The 16,158-nt window shown below is 41.7% G+C and overlaps 1 protein-coding gene and 1 long non-coding RNA gene across 2 annotated transcripts; both read right to left on the bottom strand.

Annotated features, from left to right (window-relative positions):
* Nucleotides 1-2,639: 2,639 nt before the first annotated feature.
* Nucleotides 2,640-5,953, bottom strand: LOC308479894. Its single transcript, XR_013987880.1, has 2 exons — nt 4,926-5,953; nt 2,640-4,331 (listed from the first exon to the last, which is right to left on the bottom strand). It is a non-coding gene; the product is annotated as an uncharacterized lncRNA (long non-coding RNA).
* A 1,042-nt stretch (nt 5,954-6,995) lies between these two features.
* Nucleotides 6,996-16,089, bottom strand: DR1 (down-regulator of transcription 1). The gene is made up of 3 exons (XM_081010899.1): nt 15,709-16,089; nt 9,800-9,963; nt 6,996-9,013 (listed from the first exon to the last, which is right to left on the bottom strand). Exons 1-3 carry the CDS (start codon nt 15,926-15,928, stop codon nt 8,867-8,869), a joined length of 531 nt encoding a protein of 176 aa, XP_080867025.1. The 5' UTR covers nt 15,929-16,089; the 3' UTR covers nt 6,996-8,866.
* Nucleotides 16,090-16,158: the final 69 nt, after the last annotated feature.

Here is a 16,158-nt window from a genome sequence, read left to right on the forward strand (position 1 = left end):
CAAGAACACCTACACTGGAAGAATATTTTGTTAAAATAAGAAAAGATCAGAAAAATCAGTACCACAACAATACTTCTGTAAAATAGGAAAAAAGGAGAATAACTGAAGCCCCTGATGTGACATTGTAGAAGCGCATTAAAAAAAATTGTGTTAGCTGTGTCAATTCTAAAGAGGTGCGGTCTCCCTTTGGTCTTCAAAGCGTTCTTAAACAAGGGGTCTTTGCTCACACCACCTCTCTCTTGCTACTAGACGGGAGGAAGCAGGAGTGTTTTCCTCCTCCCTGCTGCTGAGGCTGGCGGGTTGTGCTCCATCTTCATTTCTTCTGAGTCTTGTCCCTCACCTTTCTGCTTGAACCGTTTTCTTCTGGGACTGAACAAACTGGCTGTTCTAGCCCCTTGCAAACGAAAACTCTGGGAAGTTCTGGCACATCTGAACGTTGGCAGCTTTTCAGGGGCAAGTTATCACCAGGATACACGCTGATTATTCTTTCTGTGAGGCTGCCATTATTTGGCAACCTTTTGTTTACAGTGGAACATTGCTCAGGAGCGCAGGCGATGCGGACAGCTCCTGTTGTTTGCAGAGAAAAGGAAGCAGGCCACCTCAACCCTTCCCCATGCTAGGAGGAAAAATGAGGGGTGTGGGGTACCATGCTTCTTTTCAGTCCTTCTTCACAACCCATATAGCACACCATTAAAACAGATAAAAGTGGCATACAGTAGAAAGGTACCATTTTACGCGGAGGGGGGAGCTGAAAATGCACCTCATCTTCCCATAACAATCTGATGATTCATAACAAGGGAATCTCAAAATCCTAATGATACAATTTAAGTATGCTTCCTGCTGATAAGATATAATTCTCTGAGAATCAAGGAACTGGAAGTACCTTGTTTATGTGCCTGGATATTGCTGTCATTACTGGATTAGAAGCCTGCTCTGATGAAATTTACTGTTTTTGCTGCTTTATTTTTTTGTTTCATGTTGGCGTTTGAAGGATTTAATAGTGTAACCCGCTCTGCAATGCCATTTTGGTCGTGAATAATGGCCTGCAAATATTTTAAATAAATAAAATGTACAGAACCACCGCTGAAAGTGGAAAAAATATATAGCTTCTTCCTCCTTTTCTTAGATCTAGCAGTACTCCCAGGTTTCTCAAGCAAAAGCGCACACACAACACTCGCTTTGAAATGCACAATCCCTTTTTAAACTGTTCTTTTAACAGTGGTTCGCATATGGTGCATGACATCAGCTGTCATGCTTTGTAATTGCCATGTTTGATGTAGATGTATGGATGAGGAGTTCAGAGGCCAAAATGTCAATCGCAACATTGGATTAGCATAATCGGCGCACATTTCTTGCTATGATTTGCTTATAGCTTTGTGCCAGAAAGCAGGGATTTGCATGTGGTATGGTTATAAGAAATCTCCCCAGGAGATGATGGAAATCCCCAGTTGCCGAGGCAAAGTTCAGGGAAATGCATTAATGAGGAGCAGGCAATTATAGATCAGTAAGTAAATAGATCACAGTGGTTTGGCTGGCAAACGACGTCCAGTATAAGCCATGCATGTTTTTGCAGTGCTGCCAAAGACACAGAATGTGTCCAGTGCTGTTGACACCCTTAGAATCTGTTCTGGGGGTTTGGTGGACCCTCCGGAAAAGATTTTGGGAGTGCATTGGGGGGGGGGGTGCAGGGGAGAGGAGAGGAAGGTGAAGTTCTATTGTGCTAAGCGGAAGCGTACTCTTGCAATACTGTATCCTATCCCATAAGCTATGCTACCCATATATCTGATTCTTCATTATTAGGAAATTTTTATTTGATAATCAAAATGTATTTAAAATACATAGGCTAGGGGCCAAAGATGTCTGTGCATAAGTGCAAAGATATTATGCAAATGTACGGGGAGACAGCTAATCTAACTGACTGTCAGTAACCACTAATCCTTTGTTGAATTTTTGATTTAATTTTTATACCCCGTCCTGTATTGTAGATCTCGGATCAAGAAACCAAATAAAGTGAGTGCCACTCTGGGGTAAGAATAGCCAGATCAGTCAAATTCTAGTCTGTGTCACTTTCATATGGACTCACCCATAAGTCTGTTCCACTGCACTTTCATATTAATTTGCAAAATAATAATAGAATCATAGAATTGTAGAGTTGGAAGGGGTCCTTCAGGGGTCATCTAGTCCAACCCCCTGCAATGCAGGAAAAGGAGTAGTGTGCCTGAAGATTCATATGTAGATGCATATTTGTAAACATGTTTCCTCTACCAAATATATATATATTTCATTTCTGTTTCCTCTGTGACTGTTCTTCATTTTTACCCTCTCTGCCTAAACTAAGGGGCACAGGATTTGGCAAGCCATCCCACCAACATAGCAGTGCTATCTCTCTGAACTGGTGAACGCTAAGTATAAGATTGCTCAACCCACAATCTCCTGGACTTTGTTCAGTGTTTCTGATGCAGATTTCAGCTTTAAAGAAGTATCAAAATGCATTCAGAAAGGTTGGGTGGCAGTGACATAGCTCCAAACCTCTAATGAACAATAAATATAGAATTGCTTGTTTCATTATTGCATAGAATGTGGACGTGTGTTTCAACCTGGACATCAGCTTATCACTGATCTTAATTATGGTTCAATAGTTGTTTTTAGCTTTTTTATTATTATTACTGCCTTGACATTTTATTACCACCAAGCAGTATATAAATCTCATGAAATACAGATAAATTTCAATTTCTTACCATTCAATGTGCAAAGAGGCTCATAATGAAGGGGCCAGACTCACTTCTGTGGGGAACAAATTTAATAACTATAGGGCTTCCACCTCCATTCGCAACTAATTTAGTGGTGGAACTACCAACTGGGCCCACTCGGATAGTCTTTTAACACCCAAGAGGGCTTGTAGAAAATGAGTTGATCTTTTGGATATCTTTAACATTGTTAAAATCAATGCTGAGATTAACGCATATAACATTTTAAAATACTCATACTTATTATGAAAAAATATCCCTGTTTTTCTTTAAAGTTAATCATCAAACCTTTGTAATAATTAAAGGAAAGTTTCCTTAAGATAGAAAGTTTCACTATGAAAAGTCATTTCTCAGGCAGCCGCAATAAATTACTGTGTTAAGCATGAGCACCACCTAGTGGTACCTAGTGGGGCAACATACTTACAGCTGTCCACCCACCCACCCAAACATAACTAAATTTGAAACACACAAAATAATTTTTCTCGCATGAGTAGCTGATAGTAGTTATGAGTTAGTCTCTGGGGAGAGTGGAGGCTCAGTTGTAACGACCAATCACTTTTGCTGTGCAGCAGATTCTGTAACTTAAACCTTTGCAGCAACAACACTGGCCAGTAGCTTTCGTGTGTTCAGCGGGAACTACCGTATTTCTTGCTCTATAGGACGCACCCGAGCAAAGGACGCACCTAGTTTTTAGAGGAGTAAAACAAGTAAAAAATATTCTGAATCAAATCAGTGTCGGGGGAAAGGGGAAGCCCGGGGTTTCCCCATAAAGCCCCGGCATCCCCAAGCTAGAACGGCTTCGGGGACAGCCTTTCAAGCCTCCGCAGGGCAGCGGGGTGCCTTCACCCCGCTGTCCTGTGGAGGCTTTGCGCAGCTAACCCTGAAGCCTTTGGAGCGCAGCGCGAGGTCCCGCTGCGCTCCAAAGGCTTCAGGGATAGCCACCGGAAGCCTTTGGAGTGCAGCGGGACCTCGCGCTGTGCTCCAAAGGCTTCGGGTTCCTTTCACTGAAGCCAGGTGCGCACCGACCCCTCTCGCTCTCCAGGCTTCAGCGAAAGCAACGCGTAGCCTCCAGAGCGCGGAGGGAGCGCTCCTTCTGCGCTTTGGAGGCTTCGCGTTGCTTTTGCTGAAGCCAAGGAGCCTGCATTCGCTCCATAGGACACACAAACATTTCCCCTTCATTTTTGGAGGGGAAAAAGTGCGTCCTATAGAGCGAAAAATACAGTAATTGCACTCAAGACATCCACAAAATGACCCCAAACAATTTTGTCCTTCAGGAAGCTTGTGCGAGTCAAGATATTTCATGAAAGCATTTGCTCTTTTCAACAGACATACTTGAGCATTTCCCTCCAGAAAACTGCTAATCAAGTACTTGTAACTCACTGAGTAGCCCAGTGTTATTTGTATATTAATTATAGCAATGAACTTACAGCATGACGTTGTGGAATTAAATTTATGTATAGCAGTTGTCGCAGGCAATTGCTCAAAGCAGGAAAGAAACGTACGGCCCTAGTTTCACACTTACTTTCTAGTTCATCGCTTTTGAAAACACAGGCTGATCACTAGGTGGAGCTTCTTCGCTGATTACTTTTAAAAGAAACAAGACGGGGGAGGAGACACAGAAGAAGTCAGTTAATAACATGTACCATATATTGAAGAACTAAATAAATTTAAATTTTATTTATGTTTAAATGCATGGATTTGAGTGTGATTTTCCTTGAGCCACTCTTGAGAAGCTGAAAGCAGGGTAAAGGTAAAGGTAATGGGGCCCCTGACCATTAGGTCCAGTCGTGACCGACTCTGGGGTTGCGGCGCTCATCTCGCTTTATTGGCCGAGGGAGCTGGCGTATAGCTTCCAGGTCATGTGGCCAGCATGACTAAGTCGCTTCTAGCGAACCAGAGCAGCGCACGGAAACACCGTTTACCTTCCCGCCAGAGTGGTACCTATTTATCTACTTGCACTTTGACGTGCTTTCAAACTGCTAGGTTGGCAGGAGCAGGGACCGAGCAACGGGAGCTCACCCCGTCACGGGGATTCAAACCGCCAACCTTCTGATCGGCAAGTCCCAGGCTCTGTGGTTTAACCCACAGCACCACCCGCGTCCCATGAAAGCAGGGATGGGGCTGCTTAACTCTTCCCCACCCCTCTTGCTGTTTCTGTGCTGAAAATTATATACCCACCCTTACGCATAAAACAGCTGCTTTCTGCAAAGGAGATAAAGGAAGTCCACAACATGTCTCGCTTGGTTCTTTCTGGTGGAATTTGCGCTGCAGAACACACAGCATTCATTTGGTACAAATTTCTGCTCTTGCTAAGATTACTACTTTACTTCAGGAGAAATGGGGTCCACCACTGCAGGAGACAGAAAGCTAGATTGACCCAGCAAGGATTTTTTTATATTAAGTAAAAAATTCTGACCCTCGCTTCTGCCTGTCTGTCTCTCTACAAACTACCCCTAGCTCAAGGCTTGGGCAAGGAACAGAAGGAAAACAAATTAAATTAAATTGAGAATTCATCTCATCTGATTTGGGGATAAAGCTTTTTGTTGTTGTTAAAAGGCTGCTTGCTTGGTAATGCACATATTCCTACATTAAGCAGAGAAAATGCCCTCCTGTGTGAAAACAGGACAAGGGCTGGAATCCAAAAAGCGACTTCAGGCACACCCAAGGATTTTGGCACACCCAGCAGGATCGTTACTGAGTTGTTTTTATTGCTTTCTTTGAACAGGAGCCTCCCATTGAAGACAAAAAGGAAACCGCTTCTGAAAGTCCTGAGTTTGCCATGTGGCAGGGAGAGGTTCTGTTTGAGGATAGCGAGTCCAAAGGCCTCTCTGAGCACAGAGGAAGTACTTGCGCAGCATTTTGGATCCCAGCCAAGGTCTTCTCCTATGCAAGGCAGCGTCATGCTTCCACACCTTCCCAGGCCTCAAGTTCTCATTTCAAAGCATGCTTGGGAACGTTTAATTATGCCATCACCACCCTGGGACTGATCTTGCATTAACCTTTGCCTAGTGCACTGCAGCCAGAAAAGCTGTTATACATGCCAAGCAGCAAATATTAAATGCACACCCAACTCAATTTATTAATAAACTGCTTTGGAGATGGATGTGGAAACAGCTACTAACCTGAGCCCAAACCACACAATAGCATTACTGCAATTATCACTAACATTACTTAAGATGAAGGTTGGGAGTAGTGTAGGAAAATAACTTCAGGATATTTTATAATTTCTTACTTTGCGATTTCTGGGCCGTGCAGGTCTTTCTGTGCTCTTAGCATACTTCTAGTTCTTTTTCCAGTCACAAGCGTTGGAATTCCGCAACCAAAAATGCCCGTTTCCATACATTCAACTCCAGAAGCTGAGAAATTTTTAAAAGCAGCGCAAATTAATACCAGAAAGGAAATTTTAAATAGGGGATCCAAAGAGAACATTTGCACACAAAATGTAAGGAGCTGATTACTTTGCTGGAAACTGGAGATTTTCCAACTCTGACATTGTCTTGCTTCTATTGCAATTTTCTTTTAACACAAGACTATACAATAGCTGATATACTTGTTGAATTATTCACAAATCCGGTATTTATTTGACATAATGTTGTATTTAAGAGAAAACCATTAAAACTGACATGAAAAAAGTGATCTATCTTGCATTCTATACACAATGAATTTAATCCTGCTTGAGATGAAAATACAGCACATACATATTTCTGCATACCAGAAATTTATCATGGAGAAGACTGGAAGCTCCCATCCAGGGAAGTCTCCATATATGTACTGGATTTTTGGATCATAGCCAGTAAGTCATCTCAATAACACTTTCTCAAAATATCTAAATAGTCATCTCAAAATATAAAAGTAAATTAATGTGGTTCCTTAAACAAATTAAAAAGTACTTACTTGGACAGATTTGTTTTGAAAAAACAGCACACTCCTAAGCATGTCTTCTTGGAAGTCCTGTTGCGGCTGACACCCAGGTAAGTGTGATTAGCATGGTAGTCCAAAACGTGCTGAAATGGTACAGGATCTACGAGCAAACTGTACGTGATGCGACTAGACAGAATACGTTCTGTCCCTGGAAGAAAATTATGCAAACTGAAAAGAACCAGCCCTAACACGAAGGACGATTATAGGCATCTCTTTGGTGAGAACATCTTGATCCCGTGAAGTTTGCAAAGTTGGTTCATGGCAGAAGAAAATTAAGTTTCTCTTATTATATGACAAACCGTGAAAGTTGGATATTGAAACATGGAATATAAAAACACATTTGAATTTTATTGCTTGAGGAATACAGCATATGAAAAAGCACAAGAATGTCCGAAGGAAAGGTCACAGGGATTCAAACATATTATGATACATACCAGATGCAGTAAAATATTAACCTGAATTCTGCATCAGAAAAGAAGTGTGAAAATGTATATCTGTCTTTAAAAAAAGAAGACGACTTATTTCAAATAGGAAGGTCAAGGGTGTTACAGTACAAATTAGAAAAGCCAACACTGCACATTAACATGGTTTTACTAGCCTAGTGTTTCTACCTTTGGTACTTCAACCTTAATGAAGACAAACTTTCACCAGATTTTGCCCCAATACTTTTCCTGCTGAATCCACAAATGTGTCTCAGCTTAACATTCAAACTAATTTATCTCTCAGCTACCAGTGTATAAATAAGGGTGCAAGTTATTTCAGGTGAAGCTCCATAAAACTCAACTAACTGCAATTCAAGATAGTAATTTGACTCTCAGTTTGGCTCCCTGCTTCAGAGACAAGACTTTCTCCATTCATTCTCAGCTCTTGCATAATTTTCTATAGCCATCAAGGCTGTGCTAGAAAGTTTTTTTAAAAATGCAGTCTTGGTAATGTTGCATGATGCATTAATATGCAATGCATGAGATTCTACCTCCCTGCAAGCAAGGACCAGAAAAATATGCTGATGTATCTTCAAGTATATTTTCAGATTCTAAAAAGGACTCTATTGTTCCTTATTATCAACACAAATAACAATCTAAGCATTGTTATATATATAAAATCCACACCTATAATGCCCCCAGAATAATTAGGTCTTGTTGGTCAGTCTTGGGGCTCAGTCACCAAACTGAACTTGGAATTGCAACACTTAGAACTAGTACCCTACTAGTTTCTAATGTAGAAGCAGCCAGTTTCACAGATAAAACGTCTCTATTGGTACACTAGTCTTGAAAACGTCGTGTTAATATTGTGCTGACAAAAAAAAGTAATTTTGAGTTAAATGAAGATTCCTCTCATTGCAAGCATGCTTATTAGTTCCAATATTTGCTTTCATAGACCTGACTATTTCAGCATTCTGAGTCAAAACAGAATTAAAACAACTCTGTTCCCCCAAACTCCATTTGAACACTTGGAACATGCACGATGCATGTTAATACCACCTAAAGTTAAAATTAAATGGCTGTGAAACAGGAACAGATTTAATTCTTCAAAGCGGACAATATTTGAAATGAAATATTAATGTTGCTCATGACACTGAATTGATGACATAATAAAGTATTGGGTTTGTTTTCACCTCTATACAAAAGAAATTCAATCTGTACAACTATTAAACATACATTTTCCTAGTTTGGCAAAAACGTATCATTTCTCAAGATTGGTGGTATATGAGCACAGAGTATATATTGCCATATATATATCGTTTTTGAAGATAAAGAATTCAATTATGCTGAACCCTTTGCTTGGCTGCTCCGTTCCAATAAACCAAAACAAAACCCAAATTAAAAATTTCTACATAAGATTCTATGGTTAAAAGGGAAGAGAAATGCAAATGTGAATTTAGAGGCTCTGTATAAATTTTGCTATATTTTATAAACTTTATTGTAACACTGTTTGTTGATCAAATAAGTGACACACTGCTATCTAAAATTTCCATAAACACCATTAAAAATCCAAAGTTGATATGATACTGAACCTTAAGTCTTCAAGAGTTCAAAGAGACAGTTTCGACATGTACAGCACACAACAGCAGACATCCCTAAAATACCAACGGCCGGTCCAAGATGCAGACAAAAGTTACAAGTAAGCATTCATGTCCTGCACAGCAAAACCAGCGAAAACTATTTCCTTGCGGGGACTGAAACTCAGCCCAAAAGATATCAGATGTCGTCCTCATCATCTTCATCTTGAGAAGAGCCTGCCTGGTTGGATGCACTGGCCGAGGCAGCAGCAAGCTGTGCTTGTTGGGCCGCTTGCTGCATTTGTAGCCATTCCTGCTGGGCTAGCTCTGCCTGCTGCTGTCTAGCCTAGGGACACAAAACCGTAAGTTCAGTGTCTATAGCATGACCTAACACAGTTGCGCACAGACACACACATGCACACGGGGAGATCAGTGCAAGAGGTAAGCCAAGAACATTATGGCATCCTCTCGTGATCTGTTTTGAGAGAAGAAATTAAGAGCACTACTTCACAAGTGAAACAACAACAACATCCGTGGGTCCATAGGTTGCCTAACCTTGCTGCACACTTGAGAACTTCCCGTCGTGTTTGAAAAAAGATATTGCTGGGTTTGACACAAACTCCAAATGAAGGATGCTCATGAGAAAAAGTCTTTCCAAAGGTACAGAACTTTAGGAAGAATTCCCTAGAGCAGAGTTTCCCACACTTGGGTCCCCAGCTGTTTTTGGACTACAATTCCCATCATCCCTGACCACTGGTCCTGCTAGCTAGGGATGATGGGAGCTGTAGTACAAAAATAGCTGGAGTTGATCAACCCATTGATTTAACTTGAGTATACTCTAAATGACTAAGTCCAGATGCAACCCTATATTTTTGCATTGACACATTATTTGATGTAGCTATTTCAAGCAAGTACTAATACATACTGAAACAGTCGCATCCATTTATACCCAAGCTGAATGAATCAAGTTTTGCATATTCAAAGAATGAAAACTTAAGTCATTTCCAAAATTTAGATTTGTATGCAATATCCAAGTCTAGGATGCTTAGCTGATCCCATCTTCACAAACTGTGTATCTTTCCACAATTAAATGTGGAAAGATAAGCAATGCATATATTGTTTCCTCACTTACTTTCGCAAATAACTCTTGTTGCTGCCTTAGGAGCTCTTCTTCAGGAATGCCAAGATTTTCCAAACGATTATTAGCCCTTCTTCGCTTTAGTGCTACGGTTTTGCATTCTTGTAAAACTTCTTTTACCTCACTGATGTAGGAGCCAAAACCTAAGCTTTCAAGTGCTAGGGTAAAAAAGGTTTCTAGTTAATAAAATTCAAGCATTTTAGGCAACAAGACACCAACTTAACCTATCAGACACAATTGCCACTACCACAAAAAAATACAATGATTGCTATATAGTGTTACCTTCTGAGGGAGGGAGTAATTTTGGACTACAGAAATCCACAGGTTGACATATCTAAGTCAGGCCACTTCTTTTAAAAGGACAAAGAACATATGATCTGAAGTTACAGGTAGGTAGCCATGTTGGTCTGCCGTAGTCAAAACAAAATAAAAATATTTGTTCCAGTAGCACCTTAGATACCAACTAAGTTTGTTATTGGTATGAGCTTTCGTGTGCATGCACACTTCTTCAGATATCTGAAGAAGATATCAGGTATCTGAAGAAGTGTGCATGCACACGAAAGCTCATACCAATAACAAACTTAGTTGGTCTCTAGGGTGCTACTGGAACGAATATTTTTATATGATCTGAAGCTTCACTTAAGCAAGCTTTACCTTTTATCAAAAACAATTCCTTATACTGGGCAGCACTCGCAAGTAAGTGACATATTATTGACTTCTATCCCTCTAATAGCTGAGTAACAATCTGTTATAGACTATGTATGGTGCGGATATATGCAAACTGACAGGGAAGCCTTTTCTACTTTACCAGCAATCTGGTACATGAGATGGCACTGTTTAGCGGCGGCTGCTGCACAAAGGCCGGCAAATCAGACTACCCAACCTGCGGTGTTTTTCAAGATGGGGAGAGAGAAGGTGGGCATTCTGCAGGCAGTAGGCTGTCCAATGACAGGCTGTTGCTAGTGGGGATCACCCTGAGGGGGAAAGTCCACAGGAAATTACCCCTCTGGTGCCTCCCCTTCATGGGGCGCAACAGGAGGCAAGTACCCAATGAAAATGGCAGACTGATGGTGGAACAGTTCTGAGTGAGAAGCAAGGAAGTGAAGATTTCCCAAAGTGAGAAACTGAGAGCAAAGGAAAGATCCCAGGTGAGAGCTGGGTTTCTCATTTTCTGAGATTGGGCAAAGAGATTAACAGCTAGTTTTGTGCAGATAAGTATATGTACTTGTATACTGTTTCTGCACTTTAGCTATTCTGCTGCTGATTTCTCCGTGTTTTTTCAGAAGGCTGTTGTTACTAGATATGAATTATGTTTCATAATTGCACCCGAGAAAAGTAGGTAATAACTTATGCCATGAAACACTGCATTTTACAGGCGTTGTGGAGTTCAGTGCTGGGATGAGTAAAAATAACTAATAATTATGTATTATTTATTAGTATGAACTGTTTTTATATAACTGTTCCGGTTTTCTTGTATTGTATGGATATTAGGTTATGTACTGACATATATTGCTTATCATGTTGTATGTTATAAACTGCCCTTTGGTCTTTTCATGAAGGGTGGACTATCAATATTAAAAAATAAAATAAATGCTGACAAATGGGGGGCTGATATTCACCAGATCTCCCTTCCCTATGCAGCCCCCTAAAAATCTGCTCTGGAGGATTGCGGAAACCCTCCAAAACAGTGGGATACGATGCTGAGGGTTTGCAAGGGAAGTGGAAATGAGTGACAGCAGCGAATTGTCTTCCTCCAGTTGCAGCATCCACTGGATCTAAGTCCCTTCCATGAAAGTCTGGATTCAACTTACACACAAGATGTTTAACACTGGGAAACATGAAAATGGCCTGAGAATGCCTGATGTGTTGAAGCTAAGCATGTGTGGATCCAAGAGAATTATTGGGAACTGCAGGATATAATAAATATTTATTTCTAAACCATGTAGTAGCAAACCTAAAGGAATGCACTGCTGAATGAGTGGATCACTCCATAGAAACACATTCACAAAACTGTAGAGCTGGAAGGGACCACAGGTTCATCTAGTCAAATGCAGAAATCTTTCATCCAGCGTGGGGCTCGAACCCACAAACATGATATTAAGAGACTGTTAAAAGTCTCAAACTCTACCAACTGAGGCTATCCCTCCTTATTTTCATGGTGGGCAAATTATATCCAACATATAAAGAGTTAAAAAATCTAATTTAAAGAGAAGAAAAATTAACAGCAGTGACTACATTGAGCATTGTCAGACTTAAGTTTACCAAAGATGTGTTGATAAATGCAAACAAAAATGACTAAGCTAGATACAAAGAACTTTCCCCAAAGATAGTATAGAATTCGACATGTGGTAGCAAGCAGTTGAAAGGGAGGAAACATAAGCTCCAAACCTGCAGAGAGATACTGAACAGCTTGTCTTGGTGTTTTAAGCCAGGCACAGTGAATATAAAAAGTCAAAACCAAAACTGAAAGTGCAGTGGCCCAATTTGCTCAAGTTTGTGGTTTAGTGGTAACACCATTGGAAAGAGTGAAAAACAGTTTACGGGACAGACATGTGCAGACACCCTAGTGCCAGCCGTTCTCAGTTGATTGTCTGGGATTTGGCTGTGCATGGTTCTCATCAAGCCCCAACAAGCTCAGTGGCTGCAGAAAGCCCTGCACTGCACTTTGAGGCCCAACCAGCTGTTAATCAGGATTTCAAATAACCCTGCAAAGGGCTTTGCAGATGCCTCCAATCAGCTGCACCCACAAATCCTTTTCTTGGTCCAGACACTTTACCTCTCCCACACCTGATGTCAGGTGTGCAGCTGATGGGCATGGCCTGGGACGGCTAATTAGGCTTCCTTGCTGAAAGTTCCCCAACCCCTGTAGCTCAGTCAGTGGAGCGTGAGAATCTTAATCTCAGCGTCATGGGTTCGAGCCCAATGTTGAGCAAAATATTCCAGCAGTGCAGGGGGTTAGACTAGATGACCCTCGTGGTCCCTTCCAACTCTACAATTCTATGATTATTAGTTCTGTAAGTGGTCAAATACCAATGCTTCTGTGGCCAGAAGTTAGAAAGAACCCTATGTTCTTTCTAATGGCATCAGTTATCCACTGGGGTGCTCTCTTAGGAGGTAGTACTTGTTATTTGCAAGACGATGGAAGATCTTAAAGGTGAATTAAATAAGTCAGCAATTTTTAACCTTTTCAGACCTGGGATTCTCCTTTAACCGAACCATCAATGTGGAAGCCCTTAATATTTTTACCATGTATCTGTATGATGGCAGTGCTGTTGTTGCAACCCATTTTAGATCAGGCAATGATCCAGTAGCGGGTGCTGAAACCTATAGTGTATATTGCACCTATATATGGAAACCTTGATTCTACTCATTGATCATCCAACCCAGCACAAAATGATGAGTTGGAGACTTTACTTACTGAATGTGTGTGGGCCCTGTGTAGTTTTCTACAAGCCCGTTAACTTTGTACTCAGAAGAATCCAGAGTTTTCTGTGTGTTCTACCAGAAAAAAAATGCAGAATTTGATATCGGGTTCATATTTCAACATCCTGACTTTAGTTTTCATTTTTGGATATGTGTTTTCAGTTGCAAAGATAAGCATTCAAAAACAGATGGAACTCTATAGAGCAGCTTTCCCCAGCTGGCTGCCCTTCATCCCTCGCCACAGACCTTGCTGGCTGGGGGTGATGTTGGAATCCAACAACATCTGGTACAGCATCAGTTGGGAAAGGTTGCTCTACAACAGCCAGATGAAACTAAGCAGCCTAACCAGTCGTCATCGTTTCAGTGCCCATAATTTCTCATTGTTTCTCCTATAACAACAGTTTGCAATTATGCAAAAGAACCTTAGAAATTAGCATAATTTACATATGTCAGGGACACAAGTGGCACACAACTCTCAATACAGGGTGATATCCAAATATTTCTAAGCCCACTATTTCAGTGGGTCTGCTTAGAATGACTTAACATTGTATATCATCCAAAGTATCTTCCCGTACTGTATTAGGGTCTTCCTATTACAATAAAAAAAGTTTAAGAGCTATTTCCTGTGCTACAGCTCTGTGCATGCAACAGACTTCTGTTTATGTAGCAGAACCTCCTCTCTCTCTCCTGCCCCCTTCAACCCTCCCTGTGATCTCAAAATCAGTTTCAGCGAATTGAGGGGAGCTCCAGAGCCGATTTTGTGGGGGCATAGCTGATACGAATGTGTCATTATGAAAGCAGAACTTCTCTGGTGCAGCACTGCACAAAGTCAAGATGAAGCAGTAATACCATGAAAGGCTATAGCTATCAACAGCTACTAGCCTTGGCAACCATACATTACTTCCAGGCCCAGAGGCAGCATATCACTGAATACCAGTTGCTGGGAAATGATGATTATCTTCCTATTCTGCTCAAGAGCTTCCCAAAGACACTGGGAAACAGGATGCTGAACTTGACAGGCCCTTGATCAAATCCAGCTGTACTGCTCTTACACTCTAAAAACAGGGTTTTCATTTCAGGCATATTACATTTCTTAATGCTGAAAGTAGTATCATTAAGCAACAGCTGAATGAAACCAAGACTCCGGTTACTTTCACTTTTGCTGTTCTGAATGCTGAACTGAACATGAGTAACATGAATTTTAAAGGGAAAGTAACATAAAACAAAGTAATAGCCTAATGAAATTTGCCCTCCTTTTTTGTAGGAAAGAGCAACTATATATATTTGACTAAAATCCTCTAGTTTTATAAAATGGAAACAATTAGATAAGGAAATAAAGAGAGGGAAAAGTTGTTTCCAACAAACTGCAAGGAATCTATAGTAATGTTGGCTATAATTGATGTCATTGACATCCTATGCCTTTTAAAATGTGTTTTGAGGGGGTTATTGGGTTGTAGTTGTTTTTATTTTGATTATGTATTTTGCGGTTTTGTATTCTGATTTTATCCTGTGAACTGCCCTGAGACCTGCGGGTATAGGGCAGTATATAAATTCAATAAATAATTTTTTTAAAAAATTAATATTGTCTGGAATTTTAACATATTGTATTTTATTGTTTTGATGTAATTGTTGTAAACTACCCTGGGATCTTACAGGTCAATCCTAACCACATCTACAAAGAAGTAAGTCCTATTGACGTAAGTGGGGTTAGGATTGCAGCCTTAATTGATGAACAGTGGTTTAGAAATCTAGCTAAATGAAAAGTAGTGGAAAAAATGAACACGTGTGAGAACAATTGCATAATGGCGAACTCTCCTCTCATAATACTCTTTAAACTCTTACATCCTGTTCCTAAAAAACAAACCCCAAAACAAGAGGCTTTTACTTCAACTCAGATTCATGTAGCTAAACACAAAATGCTCACTTTACTAAACCTATAGCTATAATTTGCAAAGAGTTTTAAATAACTTTACTTGGAAGTTCAACTGACATCACCAAGTTTCTCAGACGTGCCTGGGTGTTTATGACACAAACAAAGAGCTTCTGCGTTTCTAGCCCTTAATGAAGCTGTAGCTCTCAGCAAATGCTACGCAGTTGCCTGAAGGGGTGAAATGTTTATCTAGTCTACAGCTCACCAGAGTCCTCCAGGCAATCCACCCTCTTGTAATTCTCTGCTACACAGCACACAGTAAGAGTGCGGCGGTGGTTGGATGCACCGCTTCACCAATTCTGAAGTTGTAGGAACAGAAAGCCTACAGAGAAGCACAGAATCGTAGAGTCGGAAGGGACTCAAAGGTCACCCAGCACAACCCCCTGCAATGCAGGAACCTTTTGCCCAAATGCGGGGCTCGAACCCACAACCCCGAGATCGAGATGCTCTCCCGATTGAGCTACCCCACAGCAGGAGACCAGAGGGTGGCAAGTGAAGGGCTTTCCTCCGGTTGGGCACTAAAGAGGTAAGAGAGCAGGCTGCCCCTTGCCTTGGATGACGTGCTCCGGGGAGATGGTTTTCTTCTCCGACTTGTTGCAGATCTCGTTGGCCTCGGAGGAGATGAGGTGGATGAACTCGGTGCAGCAGTTGACCACCAGCTCCCGGGCGTCGTTGGCCACCCGCACGTTGGGCAGCGTCTCCTTGATCATCTTGTTGATGGCCGCGCGGGGGATGGTCAGGTCGTCGTCGTTCCCGGAGGAAGAAGCCATCGCGGGGAAGCCCCGTCAAAAGCCGCCCAGGCAGCGCCTCCTCGAAGGGGAAGAAGGGGAAGGGCTCCGGGCCGGAGACGGCTGGGGCGGCCCAACTGCCGCCCCGCGCCGAGGTTGCCAGGAACGGGACCGAGAGCGACGCGGGAGCCTCGGCGGGAAGCGGCCACCCCCTCGTCGTCTCGCCCCGGGCGGCTCCTCCACAGCCGCCGGCGTCACTACAGCAACGGCGA

Source organism: Podarcis pityusensis, assembly GCF_964106645.2.
Source record: "Podarcis pityusensis genome assembly, chromosome: 6".
Lineage (NCBI taxonomy): Eukaryota > Metazoa > Chordata > Lepidosauria > Squamata > Lacertidae > Podarcis > Podarcis pityusensis.

Bases quoted from the DNA above. Each gene is read 5' to 3' on its own strand.
- DR1 (XM_081010899.1), bottom strand. From the start codon at position 15,928: ATGGCTTCTTCCTCCGGGAACGACGACGACCTGACCATCCCCCGCGCG. The intron at 9,964-15,708 runs GCAAGGGGCAGC...TTTTTACCCTAG, and splicing joins CCCGGAGCACGTCATCCAAG to CACTTGAAAGCTTAGGTTTT. The intron at 9,014-9,799 runs GTAAGTGAGGAA...TTGTGTCCCTAG, and splicing joins AACAAGAGTTATTTGCGAAA to GCTAGACAGCAGCAGGCAGA.